The sequence below is a fragment of the Armigeres subalbatus genome, chromosome 2 (assembly GCF_024139115.2).
Source record: "Armigeres subalbatus isolate Guangzhou_Male chromosome 2, GZ_Asu_2, whole genome shotgun sequence".
NCBI classification, from domain to species: domain Eukaryota; kingdom Metazoa; phylum Arthropoda; class Insecta; order Diptera; family Culicidae; genus Armigeres; species Armigeres subalbatus.
In genome coordinates this window covers 343660108-343675083 of record NC_085140.1, presented here as the reverse complement: position 1 = coordinate 343675083, position 14976 = coordinate 343660108, and the positions used below count along the sequence as shown (strand labels likewise).

The window sequence follows — 14976 nt, the reverse complement described above, 5'->3', positions numbered from 1 at the left end:
GCCGCCAATTCTATGAACATACTCAATCTCAACATCTATCGTAATTTACGAAGAAGTTTGCTTTTGTAATCAAACATGTTAATTATGGAATTGCAATTTTTTATTCACACAAAACAGATTACAAGTATAATATTGTGTGTGAGTTGGATTCCAATGTGTGACATTTACATAATGTTACCATATCACTATCTACTTTGAACCCGTGAAGTTAGGTTTCGAATCAAAAATAACTCCGAAGAGAAGCATGTTGCACGAAGAACCGCACAGTAAACATCAGATCAAAAACCGTTACCAATCCGATTACAGCTCATCTAGATCCCGACAATCGTCAATCGTTTCAGCTCAACCAAAAGCGGAAGAATCCACATCGAAAGCGATCATTCTGGTCTAGGGAACACAAAGCAAATAAATCATAAAACGTTCCATCTTTTTGATCCGTTCTAGGAGGCCGCGTATTACAGGTATAATAATCAACCGACGGTGATTGATTCTGTCTGCGCTCATTCCAGAACAGACACACCACCTCGGCTGGTCTATAATTCGCCCGATCTCGTTTTGATCTTCCCCCCCGTGACGTGACCAGTTGACGTCAACATCATTTCAACGTTCGTTGGATCTGGTGCACTGGATTGATTTTACATGGGAAAATAATTTTCCCACCCCACCACAGCATAGATCAACAGCAACAGCATCATCCGAACTGGATGCCACCCATCATCATCGACTGCCGGCCAGCCGACTGTTGAGAACGAATCGTTTGAGGGTTATCATTATATACTGCTGTTTGTTTGTCAGAAAGAAAGGCTTCAATGTTACAAAATTTTAAAACATAATGTTGAATTGATCTGAATCAGATGCTTCATAAGAATCTTTTTTCCTTTATCATGTAAGGTTAATAATCGCTGCTTACATTATTTATAATCAAGTCTAGTTCCTAATATAATTTTCCGCCACAATTTCTCGTTCATTTTCCAATCAATTTGACTAATGCATAATTAAAGTTAGAGCCTTTCTTAACTTTGTTACTGTGTTGGTACACCTGTGTTCAGAATAATAGCAGCGGAAGCCGTTTTTCATACAAAATGGTCAACTTTGACAAGCTGTAACTTTGCACCCCGATGACCGATTGAGCTGAAATTTTGGCAGTGAACTACAAATATGATGAATTTTACACATAGTAAGTATCATTTTTTTCGAATGACGCGTTCAAAAATTACGCACTAGGTCAAATTGTTCAAAATAATAGCAGTTTTTGTTTTGGAAATATCAATAAAACAATTGATTGGAATGTTATCAATTTGAATTCAGGTGCTGCGAGATACTAAGTTTAAAATTTAAAAAATATAAATTGTTGAATTTGACATTTGAATTGGCCAATATAACAAAAATAAAAACTGCTATTTTTTTAACAATTTGACCTAGTGCGTAATTGGTACGTAGTACGTGTAAAATTCATCATATTTATAGTTCACTGCCAAAATTTCAGCTCAATCGGTCATCGGGGTACAAAGTTGCAGCTTGTCAAAGTTGACCATTTCGTATGAAAAACGGCTTCCGCTGCTATTATTCTGAACACAGGTGTACATAGAGTTCAGAGATGTGGTTTGAAGATTACAATCCTGGATTGATATAAGGATATGTCGGGATATGACAATTCAAATGGGGGAAGGGCCGTTTGGCAGAAATCCATTCAGGTCATTCGGCCGAACATGAATGTATTTGGCCGAATAGATCAAGTCATTCTATGTTCGAACAGCTTGTTTGAAGAAATCCTAACGTGTAAATTTATGACATTTGTTCAGCTTGTGATTTTTAAGAATTTAACGGTAAATCGTACATTGGCAATTATATAACTCAAATGACCAGAAAAAGAAGAGGAATAATAATATAATAAATTAGCAATGTTTTGTAATAAATTCAATAACTTTGTAGAACAGCAACTATTTGGCGATACTGCTTTTTTATGCACTTAAAAGCCTGAAAATCACTTTAACATGGTCAAAACGTGAACGGAACGAATCGTATTGTTCACAGGACTTGTAGAGCATATTAAAAGCTTGCATTTAGAGGTTGTTGTGATGATGTTTGGCGTTTTTATCTCTTGTTAGATTTTTTTTTCAAAATTGAAAATAGTCCGAAAATACTAAATCGACTTGAACCACCTCGAAATTTTATCCGAATCAGCTGAAAATTTGACAAGAGGCCTATTTTAGCATAAGAATTGTGATTCTGGGCTGACCGGTTGAATTTTTGATACTTTTTGAAAATATGAAGAGGTCTACTGTGTAGGTTTCTGTAAGCATTTTTGACAAGAAATAACGAGTACCGTTCACCCATTTTGCCTTTCCAAGCCATAAACTGATTCATATTTGTGAAAAGAATTAAAGAACTGAAAATAAAAAAATCCGGTTTTGTCACTATTTTATCACTCCAAAATTCACCAGAGGGTGGTAAAATCGTGATATTACTGTATAACAACAATAACACGCAAAACAGAATTTAGTCTTTTCAGATGTTGATGTTTTTTCTTGTTGAAAATTTACTTGTTGCTTGACGACAGTATATAATTAATTTGATGTGTGGTATCAAGAGCGTCCTCCCAGGTTCGGCCAAGTTACTTGTTCGGCCATATGACTTGTTCGGCCATATGACTTGTTCGGCCATATGACTTGTTCGGCCATATGACTTGTTCTGTCTTGAACTTTTCGGCCAAATGACGTATTGCGCCAAATGACTTTCGGCCAGATGGATTTCGGCCTATCGGTTTGATCGGCCTAGTGACATTCGTCCCCTTGGGCTGAAAGTCTCGATAATAAAGACATAAAAAAAACATTCGTCCAAATGGCTTTCGGCCGAATGGGCTTCGGCCAAACAACCCTTCCCCGTTGTAGCTTACACGGAAACAAATCGGTTACCGTTTTCATGATTTTAAAATCATGAATTCATGAACTATCTTTTTTTATGAAATCATGATTTTGACTCACGATTTCATGATCGAATCGACTAAAATCATGAGCCATAACAACCACAGACATGACCGTAATTCATGATTGTGGCTAGCGTTACTTTTATCAGTCAAATTGCGTTCACAAGTTTTCGGCGTACATAACGTTTGGCTTTCGTAGAAATTAAAAAAAAAAGTTTTGAAAGTGATCAAATATTCTGTACAATTGCATGACGTAAATAAAGGTTCGTTGTGAAGTTAACACTCGCAGTTTTGTTTGGGCTACTAATTTCCATGACCTGGGCCAGGGATAAACTAACTATTTATACTTACGGTTGCTGGTAAGTGAAAAAGCATATATTTAAATCTTTTATTTGTAGATCACATAATGAGTTTGTATTTTATTTCTTTCACAATTGGATTTTTGCACATCAGGTGATAGAAACATGCTTTATTTCCCGGAAATGGCTGCTCTTTGCAAGTTGGTGGAATAACCATAAGAACTCTTGGAGATTGACATGAAGAGCATCTTTCATCATGTGTCTAAGGGCGTCAAACACTGGGAAGCTTAGAAAAAGTGTACGACACAAAACTAATATATTAGAATATGATTTGGAGCCATGCATTTCTGTGAAAGGTAGTTGTTAAAGAACGATTATAGAGATGCCGATACTGATATTCTTCTCCACAAATCGTAGTTATTATGAAAAATCGTTCAATAAAATTTTTCTAGTTTACCTTTTTAAATCGCCTACCAATATTAGCGCAATATTAGTGAATATAAGTGAATCTACTAAAAGAAATTTATATGATTCCATAGGACTGTCATAAGTAATAATAAAAAAAATCTGACGTTTCTCAATAAACCAGAAATATCTGGTCAAATAACTCATGATATCATGAGTCGAACTACAGCTGTTCGATGTTGAATTGAGTCCATATTCATGATCGAAGCTCCCATATTCATGAGTCAAATTTATGGTTTCAGGTCAGATGACTCATGATTTCAGGAACCGTCTCCCATATTCATGAGTCAAATTCATGGTTTCAAGTGAGGTGACTCATGAATTCGGGAACCGTCTTTATGATTTGCCCTCGGCAGTACAAATCGTAACGCATCGATGCGTTATCACAACGGATCATAAAACAGATCATGAAATCATGATTCGTAATCATGGTGTATTTTCATAACATGAAAACGCACTATATTCATGAAATCATGAGTCATATTTCCCATTTTCGGGAATGGATTTATTCCCGTGTACCTTCTTCAGCAAAGTTTTTCGGCATGCTTTGCGTTATACTTTAACGCAATGCTTACGATGCAACCACGAATTCAAACCCGAATAAGTGGAGGTTGCAGTTCATTTTAAAAGCAGGTTTAATAATAATATAATCGAACCCGAATCAAACCATTCCCAGGGAAACGTCAACCTATTCAGTCAAAGAAGAAGACCACATTTTGTCTGACCATGGTTCGTGGTGTCGAATTTCAAATTGTTCACCCTTTTACAATATTAATATCCTGGTCGTCCACTAGTTGCCGCCAACGCTAGCCACCTACATTTCTTTGGAGTTTTACAATTATAGTTTATTTCTACAGATATACAAAAAATAGGTGGGTCTGACCTGTTGTCCTTGAGATGATGCTGACAGCATGCCAGGCTCCGTGAGACGTGGATCGAATTATTCAGACATCATAATCCGCTGGACGTACAAAGTACTAAGCTGCACACGTGGTTCTACAGGGTGAAACATTTAGGAGGTCACGACCGAAGCTTAGATCGGTTTTCAAATTGGAGTTCGTATGAGAAAGGCCTTACGTAAATTGCATTCCTGCACGACGACCTGCAGAAGTACCAACTCAAGAAGCACCAAACATGAAAAACGAGTGTAACCGTGAGATGGACATAGGAAATTAGCTCATTAACAGCGATATTCAAGTCCTACGGCCACCTCACGGTTATGTTTCAGATATTACTCATTACTCATTTTACATCAAGAGAATTAAATATGGCATCTAGTACACATTCTTACGTGAAGGCGAAGGGTATTGAAAGCAAAGCCTAAAATATTCATCTTCATGAAGCAACTTCAGTCCGAATTTTGACAAAGATCGCATGATTATTCAAAACATAGAATGAAATAGTCAGACGACTACTCCACGAACTCATTCATTCGACTATCACTGAGTGTGCTCACTATGTGCAGAAAAAACATAATTAGTATTGTTTATATTGATGTTTACCATTGAAAGTGCCTCACGGATGCAAATCGGATTCAGTTCTATGTGATAAATTACTTCACTCATTTAAATCGTGTTTAGATTTCAGATAATTTATCAATTTATAGAATGTGCATAAATATTCAATGACTAATATTCAATCGAATATTGACAGTCCAGAGCCGACTATGAATGCGTCTGAAAGTGAGCTGACAAGTGAAGGGAGGTGGACTTCACCAAAAAATTTCGATTATTTTACACTCTGATTGAAAGCTTCGATATTCATCTGTTTAGTATGAAGTAACATAAAGTAACATAAAATTCATCAACTGAATAAATTATCCGCTACTGCCATTATTGTTCGAGAAGACGATATCAGTTTTCTTTTGTACATTACTGTCGTCGACACGTTATCTTCACACCATATCGTCTCGCCACTGGATGATCGCGTACTGTTCACGATGACTTCTCCAACATGACTAGGGTGGTCGGTATTGGCAATTTCTGAATAATACCGGTATTCGGTTTTTGGTGGAGACAATACCGGTAATACCGGTATTCGAAAACTTTTGATTTGAACTTTTGGGTGAAAACAATTTTTATTGACAAACTTCAAATTTGAAAATCATTAATTTTTGAGCTGGGCAAAGCGAACCATAAGTAGACATTACAAACTGAGCGATACAGTCGCAATTCGCTGGTTGGGCCACGACCTCGACCCAACTAACGAATCCGGTTTTTTAGTTGGGCCAACTGACATCCATTTGAACACGTGTATTTCGACTTGAACATCATAAATGATGTCCAGTGACACCCAATCCTGTTTCCCGTGTTTACATTGAATTTTGAAGTACGGTTGTTTTTTAGTTGGGCCATGACCCAATCAGCGGAGGCCCAACTAAAAAGTGGCCCAAGTATTAAAATCCCAACCAGCGAATCCCGACTGTATTCAAAAACACTAAAAGATCGGCGTATTCTGATCGTCTCTCTTGGATTCGTTCTTTAAAAGCATTGAAAAAGTTGGTTGTAGGACAGAAGGTCGAAAGGACAAAAGGTCGAAGGTCAAAAAGTCGAAAGGACAAAAGGTCAAAGAGTCGAAGCAAAAAAATCTGAGTAAAAAGATCGAAAGGACAAAAGGTCGAAGAGACAAAAGGTCGAAGGACAAAAGGTTGAAAGGACAAAAGGTCGAAACAAAAATCTGAGTTAAAAGGTCGAATGACAAAAGCTCGAAAGGACGAAACATCGAAAGAACAAAAGATAGAACTAACGGTTGTAGGACAAAAGGTTGAAGGTCAAATGGTCTTTTAATCATAGGCTTCTTTCCCGAGTTTCGTACATTTATATTTATCTGTGTTTAACCTGATTTTCATTGTTGATTTTTTCTTCTTTTAGTCATAGATTGCTCTTTCGAGTTTCGCATATTTATATTAAGTTGTGTTTCACCTGACAATATTTCATCGTTGATTTTTGCCTTCTTTTAATCATAGGCTGTTGTTCCGAGTTTATGTTAGGCCAGTGGTCCCCAGCATGCTTACTGTCAAGGGCCGCACAGAAGTTTTGAGCTGTTGAAGCGGGCCGCAGTATATTTGCAACATCAGTTCATCAGTTCATATTGCATATTACAGAATATTGTATATTTAAACAAAATATTGTATTCCTGTGAATCCTTTTCAAATAAAATATGTACTCGTAAGTATATTCTACAGGCTTTATCGCGGTAGCTGAGAACACGAGAAATTGTTTTTTCGCTATAGCTTCGTTGACAGAAAACATTCTAAGCTGTTTTTTCAAATGATCAAATGATCGATTTTATGCTCGAGCTTTATTGTTCACTATAACTTTTCGTAGCAATAATAACGAAGAATTGCTGAGAAAAACCTTATTGGGATTGTGAGCAAAACTCGAGCTTTACAAACAGAATCCTTCCGGAATTCTAAACAGAATCCGATTGGGATTCTAAACAGAATCCGTTTGGGATTCTAAACAGAATCCGTTAAGGATGCTGAACAGAATTCGTTTGGAATTTTAAACAGAATCCGTTTGGGATTTGAAAGAGAATATTTCAAGATTCTTAACAGAATTCCGGTCGAGATTCGGAGCAGAATCCTTGTTTCAAATTTTGAAGAAGTCCATTTTTGATTCTGTTTGAAGTTTCTGAACAGAATCTGTTTGCGATAATGAAAAGAATTCAAATGGCATTATAAACGAATCCATAATCAAGGTAATAATCCAGCAAAACTTCAGGTAATTTCGCCAAAACTTAACTTATTTAAAAAAAAAAAAGCGTTCTTATTACGGAGCAGTGTATGACAAAATAATTTTCACCTATGGTTCAACCTCCAGTTCCTTTAAGTTAGCTTCATTATTTGTATAATTCCTTCCAAATTTGCCACTCTGCATAATATATTTTGATAACATCAAAGTACATTCACTGTCGGCCTAAAAAATATCTTTGAAGTTATGAATTTAATGAATCATAATGATAAAACTATTCACGAAATATAAATCGTGTTTAAACATAATAATGAAGTGAACTTGGTAGGCCGAAATGTTGGAAATGATAAAAAGCTTTTCCTGTCATAAAATGCTTATTTTTGGGCCACATGTAGTGTATTCTCACAAATCCTTCGCGGGCCGCAAGAAAAGGCTTAGAGGGCCGCACTTTGGGGATCACTGCTGTTAGGCTTTATTTACTTAAAGTTTCAGTCCTTATACTAGTTCTTTACTCATTTTTATTAAAAAGATCATTTGAAATATGTTATTTTTAGCTTGACATACAATATTGTAACGATAATATAGTTTTGTTCTTATCTGCTCTAAAGACCATACTTTTCAACGGGTGTAAAATTTGTTTTGAAATATGTACATATAAACGAATATAATAATAATATTTATATTATCAGAAACCCTTACGCTGTGGAGTAGGGAGGAGTATGGAATTTCCCAAATTTGCGTTACATAAATTGAGAATGAACCCCTATTATTGTTTCATTTAATGAAGTCAACGAGTAACGCCCAACACCGTTTTTAGACGGGGTACTTTGATAATTTTTTGTAGTTTTTATGTAGTTTTTTGAGCCAATCAAGGTAACTCATTTTGCACTCACCGCTTCAAAAAAAGATATTTTATTTACAAAATAAACATTGTCGCTGTTGTCGCTGTCCGGAACATCTTTTGCTGGCAATGATAGGGGATCTAATACTAAAGACACACTGGTGGTACAAGTACCACGGTTATATACCCTAGTACATATTGTACCATGGTTTTCCACGTTGTACCAGCATGGTACAAGGTGACACACTAGTGGTACAACTTGTACCATGGTACGAATACCACCAGTGTGTCATTAGTATAAATGTCAATGAAGGAAAAATACATACGATTTGACAGTTCGGTACCCAACATGACAATATGATGAAACCAATATTGTCGCGCTTATCTTTTTCTAGACTCTCGCGGCGGTCTTACTCTCGCAGGCTCGACTGCGAAGGTAGACGTCAAGATAGCCGCCGGGTTAAAAGATAGGGAGAATTTTCCCTCTCAAAACAAAACCACGTGCTTTTCGCCAAATGACAGCAGTGTTCGATTGTATTGGTGAGAGGCAACAGGAGTCACTGAGTACATGGAGAGTGTTTATCATGACAAGTGCATACGGTGGGTAAGATTTTTATTGACACTGTCGTGTTTAGTGACTGTTGCGATTACCTGAGAATCAGCCAGCAGGAAGCCGCAGTATTCTATAATTTCTCGAGATGCATAATATGAACCTCCGATCTGTTTTCACAGGGTTCTAGTACTAATCATCCCATTTCAAAATGTTCTATCGGTGAAAACTTAAGAAAATTAGATTTTAAGATTCTACAGGGGTTAGATATTATAAAGGTTGAGATATGAAGAAAATTGTCGAAATTCAAATCAGCATAACTTTTCGTAAAATAATTCACCTTTGATAAAAATGAAACCATTGGATGCTAAATGTTTTCTAGGTTTTACCTCAGATGAAATTTCATATCGGTCTGAAGATAGCGGAGAGATTCCGGAATTCCGAGTTTGTTGGAAAATGCATTTATTCCACTGATGCTTTTCATTATTTGAGAAGTAAGCATTAAATATGTTTATGTCTTCTTCAGGAACTAGCCCTAGTCCAATATGTCGATAATCCGCAAAGAATTCTCAGATATATTTTCGTTTCCGTGGAATTCATTTAGAGAATATGAACGAATCTATAATCGAAATCATGGAAAGTCGTTTTTCAAGACGATGATTATAGAGATTTTCAGGATCTTAATGCGGACTGACTTCCTTAGAATATGTTGGGGGAACTAACCACTTTTGGAATCAATCGGAACCATGCAAATATGGATTGGGTATCGTATTTTTGATGTTGTTTAAGGGGCAAGCCAGAGTAAACGCGACGAGCGATGCGACGCGACAATGCAATTTGACAGCTCATTGATAATGCTTGTTATTCTTTTATGTGAATCGCGTCGCATCGCATTTACTTTGGCTTGCCCCTACGACGATGAGACTACGACTAGACTACGTAGAGAATTTCTAGATCGTGAGCTTCAATAGCCACTCTGTAACAGAATGAACCACGAGCTCGCCCAACTCTACGGCGAACCCAGTATCCAGAAGGTAGCTAAAGCCGGAAGGACACGATGGGCAGAACATGTTGCAAGAATGCCGGACATAAACCCTGCAAAGATGGTGTTCGCTTCCGATCCGGCAGGTACAGGGGTCTGCGAAGCGGCCATGTTTCTGATGCCAGCATCAAAATCATCGATCAATTCAATACGAAGGCGTAATCATAATTGTTGAAACCTGTCATTGAAAATGTATTTTGAATTATCGTGATATTTTGGCGAGGTAGAGCGCTTGGTGCCGATTGAAATATAAATTTTATTAAAGGCATCAATATTCTTGTTGAAATAGCACCTCGCATTCATACTTTCGCACAAAATGATGAAAAATAATTACGTCCATTTGGAAAAAATCACTTCGGAATAGTGGTTTGTTTACAAAATAGAATTGTCAGTCGGAAACCCAATTTCAATAGAACAATGGGAAACTCAAAGATGTTGGCTATTGTCAAACGTAGTGGGTAGGATTGGGGTTGCCAGATACCTGGGCAGGTACGAGACAGCGTGGAGCGCAGCGAGCGAGATGGGCAGACCAGGTGCAAAACGACTTGGCGAGCGTGGGGCGTATTCGAGGATGGAGAGATGCGGCCTCGAACCGTGTATTGTGGCGTCAAATTGTTGATTCAGTGTTATCTGTTTAGATGTAGACTAAATAAATGAAATTATACTTATCTATTGCCTGTACCCTGATTTCTTTAATGGCAATTTCCTCATTTTATATGAAAAACTTCTAATTTTTTATGCAAATTTTATTTTGTTGGCTTAGGTGTGCGTATGGAGGTGGTTATGGTGCTGCTGCTTTTACTCTAATTTGAATTCAGAAACATTAAACACATGACCAATGAAGTTAGTGTACCATTAATATTTTACACTCAACCAATGCAATGGGTTGCAGATTTTAAAACAGCTTTGCATAAAAACCTTACACTGCCGTTATCTGAAAAAGTGATGTATGCGCCATTTTACAACATACATGTTTTTCATTTTTCCGTTAAAGAGTACGATGAGTACTACTCGTCAACGCCATTTTTGGAAAATGGCGTATACGTCACTTTACCAGATTACGGAAGTACAGAAACTGTATAATAATTTGACATATACAATTTTGGAGGATATAAACGCAAGCATTGTATTGAAATTTTACAATTTTGTATTATTTTACTCCAGTATCTGTATAAAAAACTTACATTTTTTGTATTAAAAGCTTTGTATTGAAATCTTACAATTTTGTATTATTTTAATACATTACCTAACCTATCTAGATACCTGGTTGGCTACAGCGTCGATCTGTATAAGAAGTTTTAATTGTTCGTATTAAAGCCTTGCAGAATTGTATATGCCAAGATTTTGTAAAATAATTGTATTATTATTTTTTGTGTGTAAAAGTTGTTACTAAAGTCAACTTGATAAGCACTTATTTATCCGTAATGAAATAATTATATCTATTTGACATAAAACTAGTTATGTAGTACTTTTTAATTTAGTTCCAATACTTTCCTACTTTACAGATACTATTAGTGAACTCTTATTACTCGTTCTACCTCCCTATCTACAGGCCATGTTATCTCCCATCCCATCCCGATGGCGATGGGAACTCACTACCAACTATTCTATCACGCGGTGTGGTCGATCATCGGTGCCCACAAAGCATCAGTCATGCTATGCATCATCATCAAGCATGATTCTCATGTTGCAACACCTGCAACAATGACGGCATCATCCGTGCGATGGGAATTCTTCCTCTCTACATGCCCAGTGCTCCATGATGTCACCTTCCCGCGTCTAAATATTGTGATCGTATTAAGATTTCCGACCCTTTCCTAATCCCATCATTACAGCTTGACGAGCTGCCTCTGCACCAACAACGACGGCGACGACAACACTGTCGATGCGGGTAATAAAGCCCATCCGATGGGGCTGGACAAAGGCGTGGTGGCGCCGCCTCCCCGAACGATGATCAATGGCGGCAATTGGAGTGCCCTGGCGAAGCGCCTCAAACTGATTTATGATGCCGAAAATGATTATCATCCCCAGTTCGAAGGGTACCAGTTGGGGACAGTGATCAAACAGGCGGACACCGTCCTGCTCGGTTATCCGTTGCAGTACCCCGGTATGAACAGCATCACCAGGAGCAATGATTTACGATTTTACGAATCCGTCACCCGACGATCGGGGCCGGCCATGACGTGGGCCATCCATGCCATCAACCACCTGGATTTGGGAGAGACAGAGAAAGGATCGCAACTTTTCGAAAGAAGTCATAAGAATTACGTTCGTGGACCATTCGCCGTATGGAGTGAGGTGGAGCCGGGTCTCAATGGGGCTACCAACTTTATCACCGGTGCAGGCGGGTTTCTGCAAGCTGTGATCAATGGATTCGGGGGAGTAAGACTGTTTTTGGATCGAATGGAAATACGAGAGACGAAGCTACCAACGAGTACAAAAAGGTTTAAAATCAAAGGATTCAATTATCTGGGAGCGAAATTGAGTCTAACTATTTCCAACAATAGCAGTATATTACAATTTACAAGCCTAACTCGTGACTTGATTATAAGCTTTGGGAATTCTGACTTTGACGCTGTAACACTGAATAAGCAATGTGAGTATTGGTTTTAATAATGAATGTAGAACGCCACTAATTTATTTTTCATTTCAGATGATATTTCACGTGCAAATATAGTCATCAAGGCCAAAGCTAGTATTTACTCAATTTGTAAAATTCCTGAAGATGTTATCCACAAGTTTTAGATTTTTAGTTGATAAATCAATCTATTAAGATAAATCACAAAGTCTGTTAAGTTAAAACTCTCTGTTTACTGTACAAAAATTGACCTAATTTCATCCAATCGTAGTAATGTTTTCAGTCGATCCAGTTGAAATAATAAATTAGCTTATAGATAAGCCTCATTAAAACCTTGCTATATAATCAGATTACGCCATTTATTAAAATAATTATCGAGTTAAATATAAGAAAGAAAATTGAATGTATGGGGATTGGCATTAAGTTACTTTTTATCGTTATATTTATTATCATAAATGGCGTAATCTGAATAGGCTTGCGGTAAGATCCGCACCCACAAAACATGGCTATGCTGAACGTGGCTAGGTTCGAATCTTTGTTCCGATTTTGATATTTACTTGACTTACCATAATTGTTGATTGGGTTATGTTCTTATCTGTAACGGTAGTGTCGTCATTTTACCTTCATCAACCATTCGGCTGTTTATCAAAATATTTCGGCACAGATTATCTTCGATAACGGCCCATAGCAACGGCGTTGGGGCGCAAAGAATAGGGGACGCAAAGTAGGTAATTGATTGTTTGCCACCATCGCACTATGAAGCGGCTCCATACAAGTAAAAATATGTTCTCGCCTTTTTCTTCTTCTTCTTCTTCTTATTGGCATTACATCCCCACACTGGGACAAAGCCGCCTTGCAGCTTAGTGTTCATTAGGCACTTCCACAGTTATTAACTGCGAGGTTTCTAAGCCAGGTTACCATTTTTACATTCGTATCATGAGGCTAGCACGATGATACTTTTATGCCCAGGGAAGTCGAGACAACTTCCAATCAAATTGCCTAGACCGGCACCTGGAATCGAACCCAGCCACCCTCAGCATGGTTTTGCTTTGTAGCCGCGCGTCTTACCGCACGGCTAAGGAGGGGCCGCAAGTGCCACTTGCCCAAATAACACTAAAAGGCCGAATTTCATTTGGCCGATTTGAATTTTTGACCTGAACGTTTATTATAGGCCGAAAACAGCTTGGCCGACAATGTCATTTGGCTGAAAGAAATATGCGACCGAAAGAGACATATTGAAAAAAAAGTCGTTTGAACGTGAACGTCTTGCTTTGTAGCCGTGCGTCCTACCGCACGGCTAAGGAGGGCCCCTTCTCACCTATATATTTCTAAGATCATTGTCTAAAATATGTGAAATACATGTTTTGCAAGTCGTTAATACTTCTAAGGTCTTCAAACTCCATGAAATATAGTTCTTTGATCTCCATAGAATAAAGCCCTTTTATTTGGTCGGGGTTCTGCCAAACCACACCAAGCTGCTTTTTAACTGACTTGTGATATTTTCTTCGTAAAAGGGAAACGAAACTCATTTGATATAAATTATTACGTACATTTGTTGAAGGATATCCTCAGTTATGAGGTTGAGTGATATCCGATACGATTTCAGATCAATTAAATCTGTTAAACGAAAGCTTGAGTAGAAAAATGGGTAATTTTTTGTTGGAGCTTGGTGTGTTTTAGCAAAACTCTGGCCGTTTATGAGGGTGATATTTGTACTGTAGTGGTCTTTTCAATCCATTTTTCCGGGGGCGGTAATAACCGCCAGCTTGCCAGCTTGGCTATAGCACCAGTTGTCGCACTAGTGCTTTATATGCCAAATGGCCAATCAAATCACCACAAAACAAGTTCAGATCAATATTCATATGCATATTCATATGATACGATAACACCTTTGATCTCCTCCAAAACAAGCAAAGCATAATTGTGAAAATTAATTTTGCTTAATTTTTGACCTTCTTCGCACCAGTTCTCGCACTAGTGGTCCCAATTTATCCAATCCCATAAGAAAACAATGGGATTTGCCAAATTGGGAACCAAAATTAAGAATAGTGCCACGATTGGTGCATGTACTATGGATTAATCAATTTTTAGGATTATAACAAATTTTATTGTGGTTTTCACAGCTGTTCTAAGGAGCAGGATGTGAAACCTTTGATTGGTACACTCACCCTAGATATCGTTATTTTGGCATAGGCAAATAGTCAAACGAATGCAGAACAATCTTGTTTACTTGAAGCCAGTAAATAAATTAGCAGCGGCATTGAGTTTAGGATTCGGAAAAAAGGTTGCAAAGCAGGTCCAAAATATGTTGGGGTTCAAATCAAGTTGGTTACCCTACGACTCTCTATATTTATGTTATTGTTTTAAAAATATATTTTTGTTTCTTAGAAAAGAAAATTAAATCGCAGATTTACAACCATAACCGAATTGATTTTGATGTTTTCTGAGATCCAAAGAAAGATATAGTGATAGTCTCAAGGCAAGTACCGTGGACCCCCGATAATTTGAACGGTACCTCATTCAAATTAACGGGGTTCATTTTTAATTTGAACTTCTGGTTACTCTATTTGCATCAGAAAAACT

The 14976-nt window shown here is 37.5% G+C and overlaps 1 protein-coding gene across 2 annotated transcripts in view; it reads left to right on the top strand.

The window, feature by feature from the left end:
• LOC134212870 (protein-glucosylgalactosylhydroxylysine glucosidase-like) overlaps nt 1-14034 on the top strand; it is a 35568-nt gene extending 21534 nt beyond the window's left edge. For both annotated transcript variants that reach the window (XM_062691125.1, XM_062691124.1), the window contains exons 7-8: nt 11651-12411; nt 12469-14034. In XM_062691125.1, coding sequence (XP_062547109.1) covers nt 11651-12411; nt 12469-12560 — 853 coding nt within the window. In that variant the 3' untranslated portion in view covers nt 12561-14034. The remainder of the gene's footprint in view (nt 1-11650; nt 12412-12468) is intronic.
• Nucleotides 14035-14976: the final 942 nt, after the last annotated feature.